General features: G+C 41.5%; 1 protein-coding gene across 1 annotated transcript; it reads left to right on the plus strand.

Annotated features, from left to right (window-relative positions):
• Window positions 1-598: 598 nt before the first annotated feature.
• Window positions 599-21373, plus strand: slc30a6 (solute carrier family 30 member 6). Its single transcript, XM_026356072.1, has 11 exons — window positions 599-636; window positions 1097-1162; window positions 2424-2504; window positions 4742-4777; window positions 6781-6875; window positions 10573-10621; window positions 15711-15830; window positions 16460-16562; window positions 16707-16754; window positions 17101-17169; window positions 19601-21373. Exons 2-11 carry the CDS (start codon window positions 1131-1133, stop codon window positions 20210-20212), a joined length of 1245 nt encoding a protein of 414 aa, XP_026211857.1. The 5' UTR covers window positions 599-636; window positions 1097-1130; the 3' UTR covers window positions 20213-21373.
• Window positions 21374-21649: the final 276 nt, after the last annotated feature.

Raw genomic sequence — 21649 nt, forward strand, 5'->3', positions numbered from 1 at the left:
GACGTCGGAAGCTGTTTCTTGGAGGTCTCGACTCAACGCTCGATAGTCAAGGAATGGAACGAGTCTGCCTCCAATAACTAACTGGACTCCATATTAACTTAAAAGACTTTAACTGTTATACTGGACTGCTGCCTTCACAGCATGTAATCACCCATATGAGGATGGGTTCCCTGTTGAGTCTGGTTCCTCTCAAGGTTTCTTCCTGTTGCCTTCTCAGGGAGTTTTTCCTTGCCACTGTCGCCCTCGGCTTGTTCATCAGGGACAATCTGATTATTATGACTCATACACATACACTGTTCATGTACTGTTCTTTGGTTGTGTAAAGCTGCTTTGTGACAATGTCAATTGTAAAAAGCGCTCTACAAATAAAATTGAATTGAATTGAATTGAATGTTAACTGCATTAGTGCATCATGTCAGTATGAGAAGCAGATTAATAAATGTTTATTTATTATATATTTATTATAATTAAACGGGAAAAATATATTTTACCAAATGAAGAATAACAAATGTGGAAATCTAATTTGTTTGTTTTCTATATATTCAGATTTTCAGGAATTGTGATGGTCTTTGTTTCTCTGTTTTGTCTTCCAGCCTTGACTGCCTATACGTACCTCACCATCTTCGACCTGTTTAGGTGAGTGTGTTGTTGTCTTCACAACTGTGTAGACAGTAAACATTAAATGTTAGCTTGTTTAATTCCAACCAAGATTAGGTAAAGACATCATAGCAGGCTCTGGTTTCACTGTTTTAATCATTCATTAATCAAAAATGAAAAAATTTGATAGATACTAGTTTTTCTATCTTAAAAACTAGCAAAAAGGAAGCAGATGTGAGATAACACCGTGTCTGATCACTTGGGCTGGGATCTCATGAAAAATGAATTGTGAGATTATAATGAATAAAATATAGCACATTTAAAAGAGGTGAACTCCAGCCGACCTCTGTTGGTTTGATTTCTGTTGTCTGTCACTAACTCTGTTCTTATGTTCCCCTTTCCTGTCTGTGTCCTTCTTTGTCTTCCATCAATCACTTATTTTTCTCTTCTCCTGCTATCACCCTTCCTTTCCTCCTCCTCACCTCCCTGTGACCTGCAGTTTGATCACCTGTCTCATCAGTTCCTGGGTGACCATGAAGAAACCCAGTCAGGTCTACTCATTTGGGTGAGTTCACCAAAATAATCTCCAGACTCCAAGAGGAGTTCAAGTTGAATAAAGGACACCTGATGTGGTGTCAATAGGATATGACAGTGGCATAGGTAATAATCATACACCAATGATTTGAATGAATGAATCAATTTTAGAGACTGTAGAGAACTGATAGTCCTACTTCACACACACAGGCTGCAACAAGAAAACAAAGGGGAGAGAACGAGAGCGGGAATAGGAAATTAAGGAAAATGAGTGATATGTTCACATGTACTTTGTAAATCTGAGGCGTCTGACCAATGTTCGAGGGGTGTGTGATATAAATCATCATCATCATCTCTGATAACATCTTTATTGTTGTTTTGATAATGTGACAGGTGTGTTGCTCACATTCGCTGCATCGTGTAGTTATGAGTATATGACAGACTGCTGCGAAGTGAGGGTGAATGCAGTGAGATTATAATGAATAAAACATAGTGTGCTGCATTGTTGCATGGATCACCCTCATCACATGAAAGTGGTTTGGCTTTTGAAAGACGAGACAACACATGCAAACTAACCACCGCACACATAAATGACAGACTGACACTGTGTGGCTGAAATTATTACCAATACTACCACTATTCACATATATGTCTACTGACTGTTATCAACAAAATGCAAGAAAATATCCATGTAAGAATAGATCTTATTTTTTTGTTAAAATCACACACCCATACCATCTGCTGAAAAAACCATCAGTGTTGACCCAGTGGTTTATATTTACTATACATCATGGACTGTTCCTTTAATAAACTCTGTACTGACATACTATATTGTCTCAGAGGCTTTTCAGTCAAAATGCCATCTGTGTTTATTTATATGCTCATTCACTGCTGTCCCATAACCACACACACACACTCAGACACTGTAAACACAGATGCAGCATGGACAGAAAAACTGTTGTTACCGTTGTCGGGATCAGCTGAACGGCTCATGGATGTAAGATCATGGTCCACTTCAAACACAGCTAGTTTGGTGTTTACATGTGTCTTTATGCAGCTGGTGGACGATTTTTGTTTCATACCTCTGTCGATAGGATTTACGTTCTGTCCGGTCTTCAAAACTTCATGAGGCTCTTTGTGGTTTAGATCTGGTTTTAGTGTTCAGATTGGAATCAGGTTTAGGTTCAAGGTTGAGGCTGGACATTTAGTTAGGATATATGTACAATTTGGGTTATCTTAAGGTCTATCGCATCATTAGTCTCGATGGTTCTGACGTCTCTGTCTGTTTCCAGGTTTGAAAGACTGGAGGTTCTGGCTGTTTTTGCCTCCACTGTTCTCGTCCAACTGGGAGCCTTGTTCATCCTGAAGGAGAGGTGTGTATGCTTTCATAAGAAGACAAATACACCTGCTCATGCTCACACACAAAACAGGAACACACACTCTGGACGAAGGACAAAATGTTAACGATTAAGGAGAGTTAGAGTTTTTCTTCTGTCCTCAGTCAGTATTTAGAGCCACATTAAGACCCCACGTCTCTGTTTGTGTCCGTCTTTGCTTTTCTTCCTCTGCATCTCTTTGTCTCACTCAATCTGTCTCTCTCGATTAAAATTTCAATTATTTTCTTAGCGTGACTCAACGCAACAACAGAATTGATATTTCCAAAGCAATACACAAAATATTTCCAATTGTTTCTTTCTTTTGTCTTTGTTTTCCCCCCCATTATTAATTTCACTACATTGCTTTCCACTACACGGGGTGCATGTTTTCCTGTAGTCTCAGTTTTGGTTTATCATCAAACCATTTGGGAAATGCAATAATTGGACCCCAGGAAGGTTTAGTGACATGAGCAACAAAAGTTGAGACGGATTATTCAACTGATTTTTCAACTGAGTTATTTTATTGTCTTACTACACAGTTTAACACAGCACAAATAATGTCTAATATAACTAGAGCCCAAAAGATGTTGTTTACTACTCAGCTATATTTTAACTTGTTAAGATGCAGGAACCTCAGAGATGGTTAAAGATGGTGCTTTAAAGAAGTGCTTTAAAGGGGTGGTTACTGTCAAAGGGAGGGGTGCGCACGTGTGTGTGGTATGAACTACTAATGTTTTTAGGGCTAAGACTGGAATTGTTATTGTCTGGATCTGAGTCACACACATAGGCACAAACACACACACACCTCCAGGCGGCCGGAGAGGGGTTGTTTTGCGGTCAGTTCTTGGGGAGGGGAGGGGAGAATTTTCAGAATAACAACACACACGCATCTCTAGCAGAAAATACAGATTTCTGGTCAGTGGGCGTCTGCAGAACTCATCAGTTCAAATCAAACTGTGGACAGAAGAGAAATTATAGGAGAAACCCTGGATGCTTGACTCCTACAGTGAGCGGATGTCTCGGCTCTTTTATGCTGTGGGGGTAATTATGCTGGCATAGTTTGGGTCCACTTGTTCTGTTAGAGTGCAGAGTTGCTGCAGATCAGTACAAAGCTGTTCTCGTTGCGGTCTCTTTCAGGATGACAATGCCCCCTTCTAAACAGCGTGCTTCACTTTGAGCAGATCTCAATCTGAGTTTTGAAAATGTTGTTCCATTTCTCCAGAGATTGAAGCTGTGGCAAGAAAAATAAAGTGAGCCAACTGAATTTTTCTGCTTTTCTGTCTAAATTGGTCATACAATGTGAAGTGATCTTCACCAAAGTCAGATATCAACAAACACAGTATTACTAATTTGAAAGCATACAGTCATGATGCTTCACGTCTTTATTGAACACACTCAGTAAACATCCAGAGTGACGTGAGTAAGTAAGCAAAGTAAGTGAAACACTAGGCATTAGGACTCCGGCATTATTTATTTATTTCTTAGAATACAACTAGAAAATATAGGATGTCTGTGTCCACAGTGTTTCACAATGTGACAAACACTAGCTTGACCTCTGCATCAAAATCTGATGAGTTTCACAGTGTTTCTTAGAGATGTTGTTCCTATTTATGCAGACCAGAAAATTGCAAATTGCTCCCTTTTTATTGCCACTGTGGAATCGATGACAAAGCGTGCACACTTTAAAACTTAGAAGAGGATTTAAACACAGACTCCATCTGTTGCCTTGGTCTGTGGAGCCCATACTGAAGAGACAAACTGAACTGAAGGTGATCAACAGTGATCATTAACTTTTTTCTTTATTTAAATTTTCACTGTTCACCCACTGTCTTGCTCAAATACTCTGTAAAATCTCATTCAGGAATTTTATGAAATCTGTTAATATTGTTTAAATAAATTAACATTTTCCAGCTCAGAACTTAATATATTTTTTAATTGTCAGGACTTTGACTAAAAGTATTTTGACTTAAAATGATGAGTTGAATGAATTCATTTCTAAGAGTTCATTTAACTCATTAAAAAAATAGAATAATACGTAGATTTCCCATCACGCATCGTTTGAAAGTTAATCATTTCTAAATATTCTTTTGTACTTTGTACAGTTTTTGCGGCAAATTCCCCTTAATAAAGTTTTTGGATTGCAAATTGAATTGAAAGTTATTTCCACGCAGTGCAGAGTCAGGATGGTCCCACCTGACCAGTGTTGTTGACTGTGTTTGTTTCTGTTTTGTTAGTGTGGAGCGCTTCATGGAGCAGCCTGAGGTCCATACGTAAGTACTACCCCTCCACACAAACACACCGTATTCCCTCTTCACATTCAAAGAGAAACAGCTGGCATCTCTGTGTGTGTCTGCCTCTGTAACACTCACACAGAAACGCCAGCTGTTGTTGGAACAGAACATCCCAAACATTTGGGTCAGACACAGAGCGGCAAACAGACTTCAGTGAATGAAGGAAACCGTCTGACTCACTCACGGCAACATGTTCCTTGTTGATTTCACACTGACAATGTAAATGTGTCCACACCAGCTTAGTTAAATATACACAGACCGTGGTGAACGCTGCCCTCAGCCTAACATCAGCTTATAAAGTCTATAACATTCTTTAAAACGTGTTCCTGAAACTTCTTACTGGAACTAACGTGAGGCCTTTGGAGGGAGTTATCTGTGCTAAAAGGTGATAATTGATCCACTAATTTGGACTGATTGACTGTGTTCCTCTCTGCCTGTTCTCACTCCAGAGGCAACATTTAGTGTTGCAGGAAGTATTTATTTTATCTTTTGACCAGATGTTTCCACCCTCTAACTGATGGCAGCCACCATCATTCCATCAGTAAAAGTACCTTTAACGTCGGTATTCCAGAGGGGAAGCATCATTCCTCTGTAGCTTTCTGTCTCATCTCTCCATTCTCAAATCGATTAGTGAGGCGACTTTCATAACCTAAAATACAGCATGACTTAAACCTGTCTCCTGTGACAAGATTACCCCCTCCTCCACCTCCTCCTATCTCTGTTCTTTAAAGTGAATGTGATTGGTTGGCATGAGCGCTGGTCACTAACTGCAGAGACAGGTGTCTGCTTGGTGGAGACTGACACGCTCTCTCTCTCTCGGGTGGGGTGGGTTAGTGTAATGAAATGTTTTTATCACCCACTTTTGTTTTTCATTGGTGGACAGCCCTTCGCCTCCCACTGATTGTTTGGACTGATTTTTAGGCTCTTAAAAGGATTGTCCCATGTGATCAGTGTATTGAAGAGTACAGTTGTGTGTGTGTGTGTGTGTGTGTGTGTGTGTGTTTTTGCTAATAAGATTCATATAAATCATAAATATGACAAATGTTTTGTGTCTTTTCATTAAAAAACAGTTTAGTCTCAACATTTATCAGCCTTCTTGTTTCCTTCCTGAACAAACGATTGTCAGCTCCAACTGCATCTTTATGGCTCCATTCACAAGGATTCAGCCCCATAGCCTGTTTGCTATGTCCGCTATATGACCTAAGCAGGTCAGCCAGTTGTTGCTGCTAACCTTTACTGTAAGATGGAAATGCTCAGTATGGACCACAGGCTGCTCCAAATAAGCCATTTCTGGTGGAGGTGGACAAATGTGAAATGAATGGAAGAAGAGAAGCATCTTACTGCCTTTAATAATGGATATCAACACCTACTATTACATTTTAAATCAGTTTGACTATGAAGAGCAGGACATTAATTAAAACCTTTTTATATATTCTGCTTTAAAAGTGTAGAAATTGCCAAAGATAAATGTTTTTTTAACATATTATTGGATTTAATATCTAATGTTGTTTTTCTCAACAGGCAGCTTCAGGTTGTTCATGACTTTTAATGCTTTTTTTGGTCGGTTTTACGCTTTCGTGTTATAACATTATTTCATCACCTGTGCTCTGTTTACTCTGTAAAGCATATTAAGAATAAATCATGAAAACGTAAAGATGGACAGACAGGAACAGGATGGTCATGGGTGGTTGTTTCCTTGACCACTAGGATCGATAATTCATGTAACTGCAGCACAACATTCATAGAACAACCGCATTAGAACCACCACATCCAGTCTGGTGTTACTGGTCATATACTGGTTTGTTTTTCCTCTGAGCTTGTTCCACAACGAATTACAATCAGGTCTTGTCTATCATGTGTTGCACATCCCATGTATATGTGTGTTGGACTGAAATGCTGGCCAGCTGTTAACCACTGTGTTATCACCATACTGTGTTCAATAATAAGATGTTAACGTATGATAACGCACACTGTCTCTGCAGCGGTCGTCTGTTGGTCGGGACGTTCGTGGCTCTGTTCTTCAACCTGTTGACCCTGATGTCAGTCAGGAACAAACCATTCGCCTACGTCTCAGAAGGTACAGTCAATCCTGTTGTTTGTTTTGTGTTGTTTTTTTTAAAGAGGGATGGATTTAGTGATTTTTGTGTATTTTGGGTTTCTCCTGTGATTTGGTAATCCTCACCCTCACTGGGGAACAGGGACAATTTGGCTTTGTTTTATTTTGGGGGATTATTAGAGTAAAATGAAATGCTTGCTCACTGTTTTGTCAGTAGATAACTGGGAAACAGCAGCACTGGGATCAGAGGTTAGTCCCCTCCTAATTGCAGTCAATCAGTAAGGTTATTTGACATTTCAAAGATTATTTTTGGGGTGTTTTGGCAGCACACAAGGGCATGAAATATGTACTGTGAGTTGAGATGCAACTCTGCTGTACTTCTGAACTTGTTTTCCCAACAATCGTATTTTTGGCAGCACATCTACCAAAAATGTGTTGTTTTTGTCTCTTTGTGGGTTGAAACCAGCAGCTTGTTGTTTTCCTAAACGCTCAGTGTGTCATTTCTTATATCTTTTATCCAGCCAGCTGTTCAAAACCCAATGACACTGGTTTACAACAATGTTGAGCACCAAATCCACACATTTGAGAAACTGGAAACAGATGAAGTAAATCTTTGCTTGATTGACTGAAGTTGTTGCCGAACTCTCGGGAGGTTAATGTTTCCGTTTTTTAAAGGGAAGAATGATCAGATTCAGCTTGACTTCATCCAGGCTTCCTTTGCCTGCTTTACTGATTGGCGTCTTTGCGACCAGTATTTCTAACCTTTATCACCAAATCTACAAAACCATTACCAAGAACACATTGCCGGCACCGCAGTCGAGCCTAATAAGAGATTCAAATGTGCCCCAGTGGAATAGTGAATGTAATGACCTATTATCTCATCAGGAGACACATTTACCAAACCTCCAACTTAAATGACTCGTTTTTGTGTCTTCCTGTTGACTCATTTGATGTCATCCAACCACATACACATTGTTGTCCCAGTTTTATCTTCTTCTCGATGCAGCCACCAAGGCCTTCCTCGGAAACAATTATTTTGAAACGAGGGTCCATAAGCAGCATTGTTTACTTGACCTGGACCTGGACCTTGTGTATACAGATCTAATTACAGGTTATTTTACAGGTGCAAAGACCCGTTACTACCAGGTGCAGATGAGGCTTTAGAATACAATGACTTGTAAGGTGAATTATCTGGTCAGAGATCTTAATCCCAGAGCACAAGATCACATATACATGGGTATACAGTGTGAACACTCCCCATAAATCCATTAGAGAGACAAATACCAGTCCAAGACCCACATGTATTCCCTACTTTATATGCAAACAGGCAGTCTGCATGTGTTAAACAGTGAAGACACACGGTATAGGTCACTCACAGATGCAGGCAGAGCAGGCCAGACCGCGCCAGAGTCGACCCCAGGACATATTGACCTCAGTGAGGCTCAGACTGCAGCTAATACAGACAGACTGGAACACACACACACACACTAATTTGCAGACAGTAACGTAGATTTATTTGCACCTGTATGCAACATGACAATATTTATGAAGAAATATGTGAAGATATTTACTGGTATAAAAAGAACAGCTCTCTTCTCATTTCCTCCCTCCCCTCCTCATTCCCTTTCCTCTCATTACCTTCTGTCCTTCATTGTCTTCTACTATTTCCTCTTCTTGTCTCGTCACTTCCTTCTCCTTGTTTCTTCCTTTCCTTTCTCTTTTTCCTTCTCCTTTCTCTCCTCCTCTGTCTTCCTCCCCTCCCCTCTCCTTTCCCTATTCTCCCCACTTCTCTCACTTGCTCCTCCCCTCCCCTCTCATCTTCTTTCCTTTCCTACTTTTTCTCCTTACCTTAATTCATTTGCCTCTTCTCCTCCTCTTATGCTCTGCTCTCCTTTCCTCTCCCCTCCACTCCTCTGCTCTCACCCTGACTCACACTGTGCATGAACAGTCTACTGATGAATGAGGTCAGAGAGAGAGAGAGAGAGTGTGTGTGTGTCTGTGTCTGTGTGTGTCTGTGTGTCTGTGTGTGTGTGTGTGTGTGTGTGTGTGTGTGTGTTGTCAGCTGTCTGCTCTTGCGTTCGGAGCAGTCTCAACATCACTTAACATCTGACATTTTGAGATGGGAGGGGGATAAAACTGCACACACAAACATGGGCACTTAACTTTGCAGAAACACAACATCCCTCACTCATTACACACTGAAACACACACACACACTCTTTCTCTCTCTCTCTCTGATGGAGCGAGACTAAAAGTGCATTACGCAACGATGTTCCAGACAGTGGTAATGTAGTGTGCCAGGGGGACATACAGGCAGAGAGACATGCCAACACACACACACACACACACACACACACACACACACACACACACACACACACACACACACTCAAACATTGCACTCCCTCCTCGTACACACAGATCATAAATAAGTCACTCCATTAAAATGTTTGTTTAGATTGACTCACCCTGCTAGCAAAACAAACATAACCCCCCTGCCCACTCCACACACACACACACACTCACACACTCTCTCAGGTCTGAGCAGGATGGGAAGTGAAGAGCCTTTGACCTGACGTCGAGGCTTCGGGCCTCGCAATGTCGTCACACATTAAAGGTGGGACAGTGCAGTGGAGCGAGGGCGCTTATCTTTTTTTAAATACGAGTGAGCGATCCGTCCCCCCCCTCCCCAGACTATTTTTATCTCTCATCGTGGTGGAGGGGCTAACTGCTCTCTGCTCGTGTCTGTTGTTGTGTCAAATCAGAAGTTGGGGCCAAAAATAAGAATTAGCTGCAGCAGTGACGCCTGTTCTGTCCACACTGAACACGGAAACAGGAAAAAAGTAACATGACGCTGAAGTTTGTTTGATGAGCAGCTGCAGATGGTTCTTCTGTGCCACCATGACACCTCTGTCTTCTCTTTAACACAGCATGAACCAGAAACACCTTTTCATTTTTCTGTTGCTCAGTTCATGTCGGACTCTTCCTGCTTCGCTTTGTTCTTCCACTGTTCTACCACTGTTCTTCCACTGTTCTTCCACTGTTCTTCCACTGTTCTTCCACTGTTCTACCACCGTTCTTCTACTGTTCTGCCACTGTTCTACCACCGTTCTTCCACTGTTCTTCCACTGTTCTACCACCGTTCTTCCACTGTTCTTCCACTGTTCTACCACAGTTCTTCTACTGTTCTACCACTGTTCTGCCACTGTTCTACCACCGTTCTTCCACTGTTCTTCCACTGTTCTACCACCGTTCTTCCACTGTTCTTCCACTGTTCTACCACCGTTCTTCCACTGTTCTTCCACTGTTCTACCACCGTTCTTCCACTGTTCTTCCACTGTTCTACCACCGTTCTTCTACTGTTCTACCACTGTTCTGCCACTGTTCTACCACCGTTCTTCCACTGTTCTTCCACTGCCTATGAGTCAAGATCAAATTACAGTAAATGACAAACTTATTTCAACAGCACCTCTTCACAGTAAGATACATTATGAAACCTGCTTCTATACAAATAAACAGTACTATTCAACACCTGGTGTCATTAGGTTCAAGTCAAAGACTGAATGTCTGTAAAACTGCCTCAGGAGTGATGAAAAACTGCATTAAAAGTACTCAGTAAGTGGGTCTTGAGTATCGGTGTGTACTGTTGCAGATGTTGTGTTAAGTTGTTAGATATACTGTATATTAACAGCATTTCATGTGTCTCTCTTCTCTCTAGCGGCGAGCAGCAGTTGGCTTCAGGAGCATGTGGCAGATCTGAGCCGAAGGTAAAAACTTGAGTCTTTCTTCTTTCCTGTCTCACTGTTTTCTGTCTTTCTCTCCTCTTTCTATCTGTCTCATTCCTTCATCAGCAGAGCTCAGTCGCAGGTAGGAACAGGAAGGATCCACTTACACTGACTCAACACACACACACTCCTGATGGTGTGTTACTGCTTATACTGCGAATCGGCGTGTGTGTGTGTGTGTGTGTGTGTGTGTGTGTGTGTGTGTGTGTGTGTGTGTGTGTGAGCGAGCAGGGCACACATGGCTCATCCACTGAGGTCAAAGGTCACCCTCGGTCAGCATGGTGGAACTGAGATGCTGCAGGGAAACAGATTGGCTCATTGATTGAGTTTCTCAGAAACAGCTGTAAGATCAGTTTTCTTGTTGTTTCCCGATGGGTACAGTGACAAGAGAACACACACACACACACCTTGGTTCAAGGTTCACACATCATTGTACCTGGAGCCATGATATCAGAGTAATCTTTGGGAAACCTTCACTGTATCTATAGTTGACTGATACTCACAGGTGTTTATTTTGTGTATTTGTTTCCGTAACACTCTCAGTTACTTTATTTTTTTATAACATACAGTACAGGGGTCTAAGTGGCGGTTCTCCGTGTTTTGTAAAACTACAGTTCAGTCAGGTTTGGTCCTAACTTCACATGTTGCGACTGTGCAGTGCTGCTGTGCACAGAGAACTAAATGTCCCACCCCTGTCAGTTTCTGGACATCTGATATGATTCACTGAAAGCTTATACTTTGCAGACATCGGTATTTCTTAAATTGTGCTGATTCAAAATATTTGCCAACGAGCTGTTTTGTGAGCTCTGCAGATTTCTTTGCCAGTCAGGGAGGAGAAAAAACACTGAAGCAAATTTGAGACTTTATCTAAATCTATCTACCAAAACTGTCCCAGAACACTAAAACAGAGCATCAGTTAGCCACAATTATCCTTAAACAATCTTAGCTGGTTGTTTGGAAACTGACAGTGAACTTTCACGTCCAGTATCTTCTGTAGGTTTGGGGTTTTCGTTCTGAGTGCAACTGACTAGTACCTAGACCACCGTGGTTACTTTTGGCAGTGGTTCAAGCATTTAAATGATGCTCGGTTTGTGTTAAGAGGCCAATAAAATGTCCCCTACACCAAAAATACCAGCAACCTAAACCAGTGATAGAGGGTAGAATGAATCTGTCTTATTTAAACCACATTGAGACCATCTGTAAGTTGCAGCAGAGACCAAATTTCGTGAACAGGCAACATTACCTCTGCAGTAATGTTGGAGTTTTTTGTTTGCGCTATTATCTGTGGAGATTAGAATCTCAGATGAATGAAAATCCAGGAGATAAATGGTTTAGTGGAGATATTCAACCACTCTGTGATCTTTTTGGTTTCTCATTCTGTTGTTTGGACTAAACAAGTATGTCTGGATACTTATCTCTGTGGAGTTTCTGCCTCGTTATCATCAGCAGAATTAAAGAGTTCATAATACAGTGTACACAGTAGAGATAAAAATACCACATAATTACACAGACAATAGCAGCAAATTGTCCTTCACATTTTTCTTCTATGTTGTCATGTTGACGTATCGCGCGACTCCAAAACAGATGAGTGCTCGGTGTCGACAGGTGTGATGAATATTACATCACAATCTGAATTCCCGCATGTGGGACGTGGATGAAGTGTATGGTGTGTGTGTGTGTGTGTGTGTGTGTACACACACATATACATTTATACACACACAGCGGCTCACATGGTGCAGGTTACTCGTGGCGACAGCCTGGAGAGTTGTGCAGCAAAACTGGGCTGTGATTGGCTGAGAGGGCAGAAATGAACAGGACGTCCCAGCCTAGTTTCCACTGTGTGTGTGTGTGTGTGAAGACGAGAGATGCTCTGTATGCCTCCATACAAGTACTTTGTGTGTGTTCCACTGTGTGTTTGTGTTAGTGTGTGTCTGTGTTAGTGTGTGTCTGTTATAATAGCCTGTCCCCACTTAACCTCAGCTGGGTCTGGGGGGCCAACTGGGTTATATAAAGCCTGCTGCTTTGTCGGCCTCACCAGCCTGAGCTCTGTGTGTGTAAGTTGCCATTGGGGAGAAGGGAGACGGATATTTAAAAACAAATGAATATGACAATGAAGGAAGGACAATTCATGCACATTTGACCTATTAGAATAATTTATTTCTCTTTTTTAAGAAGGTTTCGTACATAACAAATCAGTTTCTATATTACTACACATTTACTAAATTTAAAACTAAATATTTCTTTCCCCATTTCTTTTCACATCCTGTATTGTTTGTGGCTCATTCTCATCCAACCATGATGAGCCATCTTTCTTCCTGCAGAAAATGAATATTGTGCAGTGATAATATTTCACTGAATCAATAATGTGCTGTGTAACATGCAGCTTGAGCTCTCAGCTGCAGTATATTGTAAATACTGCAGTAGTTACGAAGTGGCTCTCCATCAGTACAATCTGTATATTTACTTCCTGACTATTAGTTTCTATATTTTTCTACATGTTTCACAAACAGTGTGCACACGTTTGTCATAGATATAATATAAAGTAAACAAAAGCTGTGTTTAGTATTTGAAATGTGATCAAGTGTCTGTTTATTATTCAGCTCGGTGTGGAGCCAACAAACCAGAGTATCAGGTGTTTGTTTGTCTCTTTGCTCTAATCTCTCACTCTCTGTCTGCAGCGTGTCTGGATTAACACACACATACACACAAGGTCACATGTCAAATTATATCAGTACATCACCAGGGATTATGGCTTCACTGGAATTGTCAATCTCATCCTCAACACTCTAAATGTTCTTTCTTTTTTTTTGCGTTGTAACTTTTGCTCATCATCCTTGGTCCTTTTTTGTTACCTCTCATCAGCCGATTGAGCTGACGATTTTTATCATTGTGTTAAAACCACAGTGTCTCTGGGCTTCATCCATCCTTCACTACTGGCTTAAATTAAAGATTCGACAGTTGTTTGGTGTTTTGTCATCTTGGCTCTGTCACAGTTTGATATAACTTAGTTAGCGAATGCACTGCCAGTAGAAAGGTCATGTACCCACGTAACACACGGATGAGGTAAGACTAGAACCTCGTTCTCTGCATGAATCAAAATCAGGAGAAAGAAAAAATCTCTTAAAAATCAGTGGAGAGGAACCTATTGGCTCAAATGTTGAGTCATTGCTAAGTTTTAGGACTCCAAACTCAGACTGACTCAGTGGGTTTGATATAAACACAGAGCGTCCGGCAGTGAATCACGGCGTGTGCTCACATATCCCATCTCTCCAATATTCACTGTCTGAGGAGCTGCTGGATCAGTCTTTGACAACATCATGACCACTGTCTCTCTCCGCTGTCCACGTTAAACAGACTCTAGTTCAAATCCACTAATCAAAACAAGCTGGGCGATATTTTAGGAATAATATGAAAATAGAATTTTGTTGTTCGTGCTGAATAAAGTAATAATAAGTGGAAAACCTTTCATGCTCTGTTTGGTTTTATACACTTTGTGGCACAGAGCCATCGACCACGGCGGCTTCAGAGTGCTGGTCTTTGACAAATTGGAAATTCAGTCTGACACACAGCGCGGGGCCAGTCCGCCTGGAGTTTCATTCATTGACCTGTTAAACGGTTCCAGGAACATCGGCTCGGGTGCGTTACCCAGAGAGCGAGCCGGGTCATCTCTGTTGAGTCTTTGGAGAATCGGTTGTTGTTTGAGGTCGACCGCAGCTGCTGGTCCGGTCCGAACAAGGCCACAGAGGGTTTTCTCCTGTCAACCTGTCACTTATGGTGACAATCAGCTGTCCAAGATAAATAACATGCATTGTTGTCAAATCCATGTGTCAAACATCTGTTCAGAGAAACGACTGTAGATGCCTTTGTGTAGCAGCGCTTATTGATTGTTGTTTCTCCAATCCAATCAGAGCTTCATACACACAGGATTTAGAATCAGGATCTAATTTTCTTGTGCCACAGCAACAGAAAAATGGTGACGTGTATATGTTGGACACAGCTCGACAGATTGGTGATGGTCGACTTACAATAAAAATATCTCGCCATACTGCGTTTCTTCGATTCACATTGAAACACTCGTTTAACGGCTCCAAGTAACCACTGCAGCTTCTGTGACGCTGTGGGTTGAATTACTCACTCGCTACTGATTTCCTAGTGCTAAACAGGAAACATCAACATCTTACCAGACTGAATAATTAAATAGCAATTCCATCTGTGTATCATATCAGCTAGGCTCTGCTTATTTCCAACACCGGTACATAAAGAGGAAGACAACACTGCAGGTATCTTTGTTTTGTTTTAAGACTGCAAAGGCTGTATTTTAATCGTGCATTTATGTCTAAAATCTGCCCATTCTTAGTATTAAAAGCTAAGAATAAAGTAAGAATGGTTGAAATTGTCATTTAAATTGTCGCAGTTTTTCTGAAAGTTTGAGTAGCTTCGTATGTTAATGATATTTTAGCAGAACTGATTGTGGAGTGACTTTGGTCAGTCAGGACTTAAACAACAAAACGTGAAACAAGACAATAATGATCCCATTAACTCCAGTTCCTTTACTCTAAGTCCATTATGATGATGTGATTAGGTTTAAAGGTCTAATCCTAAAGACAAACAGACATTCATCCTGAGGGAAGCTTCACCTTAAATAACTGTCCTCTGCAGGTTTTTGATTGTTTGACTCACTTATACACACACCTACATACTTTAAACTTTAAAATGAATGCAGTTTAACTAAACAGCAGAACAGTCACATATTTCCTGTTTGTCTCCATTTCAAAATGAAATACTCTGTAATTTTAGGCACAGCTGTGTGTTCATTTGTTTATGATGATTCATCCAGAACTGAACTTTTGGACTTTGGCATCTTAATCTGTTTTATCTCTTATGCTGTTATTGAGGTTGGGTGGAAACAGTTTGACATTTTATTCAGAACAATGTTTTCATGATGACACTGTTTAACTAAATGTTTTTGTTATTTCCATTTGCAAAGTTGAGAACATTTGGAGCTGGTTCATGGGGAAAATCTGGAGTTAATGATGTGCACTAATCCGGTTTCTGTTGTGTTTGTGTACAGTTTGTGTGGCGTCATCCCAGGTCTCAGCAGTGTGCTGCTGCCTCGGATGAACCCGTTTTTCCTGATCAACATGGCAGGAGCTCTGTCCCTCTGCATCACCTACATGCTCATAGAAATCAAGTAAGAATGAATCTGTGATTGTTAAATCCCTGAATTCCCCAGCACACTGAAACTCTACATGCCTTCCTGGGTTTGCTGATGTCATGTTTCCATCACTGCTGGAAATTCCCTTTCTCTGCTTTAAACTGACCTTATCTTTATCTGCAATGAAGCAGAGTGCTTTCAGTTAGGACAGAACATGTAGACTTTAACATGTGCAAAAGTGCAGTGACTGGCTTATGAATCATTAAGATTGATGTGGGAGTTCTCCAAGACTTTGTTCTGTGCCACATTTCTGTGATTCCTCGTGCTCAGGTTGTAGAATACAACAAAACATTGATTCTTATAAAGCAGATTGCTTATATACATCATATCACATACAAGGTAGGGTGGAGCTGCTACTGTAGAACAATGACTACTGAGCAAACTTCAAGGTAAACTAGGAAAAACTCAACAACCCGAATGCCAGTTGTTACCGTCTAGGTTTAAATTCCACCTTAAGACGATTACAAATCAGCCTGTTACCACACATTTCTGTTATCATAGTTTCCGCTGCCTTTTGCATTTCTATTCCTAATTTCTTATTATATTATTATATATACCTTGTGTTTCTTGTATTGCTTGTGTTAATTGCACGTGTGTGTGTTCAGTAACTATAACGCAGTGGACACAGCATCGGCGGTCGCCATCGCTCTCATGACTTTCGGCACCATGTATCCCATGAGCGTCTACAGCGGCAAAGTTCTCCTGCAGGTAACGTCTGTCCCACATGAAACACTTGGTGTTTTATTGTCTGTCTTTCTGCTGCACTCAAGGAATTTCTGCATGGACACTGAAGCAAACCAACATTTTAAAGAGCGTATTTTATATTTTATATTTTATCTCTCCCTTCTGCAGACCACACCCTCACACATCATCGGCCAGTTGGACAAACTGCTGAGAGAGGTGAGTCGTATAAAAGCTGCAGCCCTGAGAATTTGCTTGCTTAAATTTTTTATTATAAATTAAAAAATGAATGTGAATTAATTTATGACAAGTAATGAAGAAAATCTGCTTTGAATTTCCATTCAGGCTGCTTCTCACTTGACATTTACTGTGAATGTAATTATTTTCAGCCTACTGATCTCAAATAACGATAAAGAATAAAATAAATAATATAAATCTTAGATTTCTTAACCAGTCCTGTGATTCTTCCCAAGTCACCGCTGAGTTAAACCTACCAGGTTGAGCTTATAAGTGATTTGAATATAGTCAGTATGTGTTAACACAGAATCAATTTGTGTCCAATCAGGTGTCGACTCTGGACGGAGTCCTGGAAGTTCGCAATGAGCACTTCTGGACTGTGGGTTTTGGATCACTGGTACGTAAACAGCCAGAGAACCAGAGCTGTGACAGGAGGTTGTTCCAGTCTGTTCACTGACCTTCAGTCATGATGATCTGCATTTTTATCAAACTTTTCTTTCCTGCTTGGTCATTTTAAGGCAGTGTGAAGAAATCTGACGGATCAGCAGCATTTTGGGTTCCAGCCTTGTTCCGATCATGTCCTTCTGTGTAGTGTATTTAGGAGCTTCATTATTTCTCCAGAGACCTCCAGTTTTGGTTGGATTATTTGCAACCTGATACAATTCGATTAATTTAACTTCACAGTGTAAAAAAATTAAATTTAAGCAGGAAATGAATTTAAGTTTGATCAAATGACACATGGACATTTTGGACGAACTGAACATTTTCTTTCATCCCTCAGTCGACCAGGGCCTCGGGTATGTGCCCATTTTACCTCATAGTTCATTTACACCAGCTGCAGTAGGCCCATCTCCGTCTGGCTTGCTATCTTCCATCTTAACATCCTCTGTTCGTCCTGTTTTCTATCTGTATCCTCTTTCCCTCCATCCTCCTGTTGGTTAGTTTGTTTGTTTCTACATTTCTCTCCCTCCTCCGTCTCGTTCATCCCTCTCAGTCATTCGTTGGTTCAGAGCGACGATCTGTATGGATTTGTTCACTCAGATGAAAAGAAGGAACAAGTCATTCAAGCGGAGACATTGACCCCCCCACCCCCTGCTTTCTCTCCTTTTCTCCAGTTTTTGGAGGGAAGACTGTTTTTGCTGCTGTTGTCTGTGGTCCACATTGTCGAAGCAATGGTAAACAAGCCCAGCTGACTCTGAGGGCGGCTGAGGTCATGGGAAACACACTCACACATTTGCCCTGTGCAGACAACACACACACACCGACTTCTACCTCCTAGTGTGAAAAACACACACTATCGGACACAGGTGATTAATTGTAATGACTATAACCATAAAGCTGGGTTTCACCCACTCTGACGATGCACCATATGTGATGTGATACTAACTACACTCCTGAATACACACTTTGGCCTTGACAAAGATCCAACAACTGTTAACTGAACCCCGCACGTTCCTTCCGCAACCTAAAGCATATACAACCTGATCACATACAACAGAACCGAATAAAAACCTACACTGTAGGTACCCACAGCAGGACTCCTGTGAACCCACTGTGATAACTAGAACTCTCACTTCATCCTGAAACTTGATTCATTACAGAAATAACTGTTTGGCCAAAACCTCATTCACAGAGTTAAAAGTTACTGTGCTGTTTTATTGTATAGTACCAAGAGAAAAGGGTTTGACATTGACTTATACCCATATGAAGTATAGACGTCATACTAGTGTTAATACCTTTTAGAAATAGTATAAAGGAGGACAGCTGTCAATGTGCAGGACCTCCAACATATCAATAAACCTTTCTTCAGAATAAACCTCTTAAACCTCTCTCTAAGGAGCCTACCTTGTGTGTAGGTTTTTATGTCCCCAAATATCGTGGATTGTTGTAGCACGAGTTTGGTGATTTTATCAAAATGTAGTCTCAAATTCTATCTTTTAAAATGGTTTTATGTACACGGCGGTCCAAATGAAACCTTATAGTGTGTGTGTGTGTGTGTGTGTGTGTGTGTGTGTGTGTGTGTGTGTGTGTGTGTGTGTGTGTGTGTGTGTGTGTGTGTGTGTGTGTGTGTGTGTGTGTGTGGCTATCATTGTGAAGGCTAGGTTTTAGGGTTAGGGTAAATACATGTGATAAATTAAAAGTCAATACAGAGTAGGTTAACATAGCTTGGAATGCATTATGTCAATGAGTGTCCTCACAATGACTCAATGACAAAAGTGTGTGTGTGTTTGTGTTTGTGTGTGCGCGCCTTCCTGCTGCCTCTAGGCGGAGCAGCGTCCTCTGTTTACCTCGGCACTGATGCTGCTTTTATTGTTGTTTTTATTTGTGCTATCGATGCTACTGCTGTTGTTGTCGCTGATGTTGCTGCACTTACACAACTGTTGGTTGTTTGCCCACTGCTAACAGAGCATCTGTCCAAACTGATTTGACCCCCTCACTGCACTCGTGGCCCATGGGGACTCGCTGAGAGTGTGTGTTTGTGTGTGTGATTCTGTCCTTACGAGGCCTCCACCTCCACGAGGGCGTTAAATTAGGAGATGAGGAGGCAGGAGTTCAGCTGGTAGATCAGTTGTCACTGTCATAAGTCAGTCAGTTTACGTTGGGTTAGCATGTAGCCAGCTAGCGGCCCATGTTTTCACACTGGATGTGATTTAACTTGATCGTTCTTTACAGTTTTATAGTTTCACTGATACGTCACAGGTCCAGAGTTAAAATGGATTGAGTCCCTGAAGTTTTTTTTCTACTTTCTATGTAAAACACTAAATAAATACATTTGAATAAAAGTACCCCCCTCACCCCCTCTGCCCTTCTGTACCTTCCTGTTTCAGGCTGGCTCCGCTCATGTTCGTATCCGCCGCGATGCTAACGAGCAGCTGGTTCTGGCCCACGTCACCAACCGGCTGCTTCCTCTCGTCTCCACGCTGACCGTCCAGATCTTTAAGGATGACTGGACCAGACCTCTCCTCTCTGGGACCCTCACCTCCTCCTCCCCTGTTCCTCCTCTGGGGCCTGCTGAAAGCTACGCTGCCCTTTCCTCCTCCTCTCTGCCTCCCCTGCTGTTGTCCACTGGAGAGTTGGACCCTCTGACCTCCACACCCTCCAAACCCTGCAGCCCTCCTCCAGAGTTCTCCTTCGACACGCCGGGGAGGAACATGCAGCCAGTGGTTCTCCCTGCTCCTGGACAGCATACCCACAGGCCCTACGGTGGCCTCGGACTCGCCTACGGAGCACCTCCCTACACAGGGATGCTGAATCAGGGCCTGGGGCGGACCGGCGTTGGGATGGGATTTGGTGGTCAGGGTCTAGGAGCCGGGTTTGGACTTGGGGCGTCATCCTCTCAAAGTTACAGAACTGCCTTCGGAGGGTCAACAGCACCGCTCCGCTTTGTAAGCAGCAACCCTTCGCCTTCACAGATGCAGTACAGACAGTACCAACCCTGATTGTGAGACCTTTGAAATACTTGAACGTAAACATGAGGTGTTCTGTCGATTCACGATGGGACGCCTCCATTCAAATGTTTGAAACTCTGAGATTTGTTTCCTGTGCAGGCTGCACACTACGACAACGGATTCTTTGGTTCTTTGAGGTTCTGGTGTAAATTCCTGTAGTGTGAGCCTCCACTGACTTTAGAAGTGAGATGGCGAGTATTTATTTCACTGACAGTGGGACCAAGACATTGACTGTGGTTTGTTAAAGTCTGTGGGTTTTAATCAGGTTTTTGGGGAACAGCATCTCTCTGGGAGCGACGGTGAGGTTTGACTGTAAAGAAACAGGTCGTTGATTTTGGTTTGGTTATTTTCCCAGAACAAGGAAATAAAGTCTTGAACTCCATCAAATCCGGACATTTAAACAATTCTGATTTACAGGAATATTTTAAAAGTCTTGTACAACACTGGAAGTAGCCGGTGTTAAAAAAGTCAAAGATGTGAGGTGACGACACGTGAACAGTGTTTTATCGTTACAGCAAAGATGATAAAAGAAGAACGATGGAAAAAGATGAAGAACAGCTTCCTGAGTGTTTTAGGCCACAGACCTGGATTCAAACATGAAATGTTTTAAAGTGAAGCGTGACTGTTTTAATTTGTAAGTAAAAGTCTTTGCTTTGATCCTGTTCTCTGTATGTACTTTTATTACGGCCACATTATCTTTCTTTGTGTCTCAGATTTGTCAGAACAAACATTTTAACTGCAGAACTGCTGCTGATGATGCAAAATAATAGTATCTGAAGTTTTTGGACTGTGGGACATTTAGAGCTCGAACAAACATTTGATATAAGCTGCAGTTCAGTTGTATATGTCAGAACATGGTGAGAAATGTCCATAATTGTTATGTTAAAGACCAACAATGTAAGGTTGTTTTGGTCAAAGAGTAAATCATCATAGTATTCTGTTGTATTAATGTGGCCTTGACAACGTTTCTGCTGAGTGAAACTAATATGAAACATTTATGCAGCAGCAGTTCTGCAGAAATCATTTCCCTCTTCACAGTCTCTCGCTCTCTTGTTTTAGTTATTCCTTATCAAAAACGGTGCATGGAGGAAACTGGATGTGGAGCCTGTGACAGGAACAAACGTTATATTAAAAGGACCGTTTCTTAATGAGTGATGGTTTTTCTACTTTATTTTTTTGTCTGAACTCCGGCCGGGTGTCGCAGCTCCCTCACAGATTGTTTTTGCTTCCTTTCAGAAGAAAGAAATGATTGATGGTTGTGTTGTTGTGTTACAGTTAAGAGTTCAAATATATGTGAACAGACATTAATGTGTCAGAGAAATGTTCTCTGAGCGCAGCTGGTGTTAAAATAACATTTCTGTTTCAGCTCGTCCAACACCTGCAGGACTGAATGAAAAGCAAATGATCCACCAGTGATGATCTGGTTTT

Source organism: Anabas testudineus, chromosome 15 (assembly GCF_900324465.2).
Source record: "Anabas testudineus chromosome 15, fAnaTes1.2, whole genome shotgun sequence".
Lineage (NCBI taxonomy): Eukaryota > Metazoa > Chordata > Actinopteri > Anabantiformes > Anabantidae > Anabas > Anabas testudineus.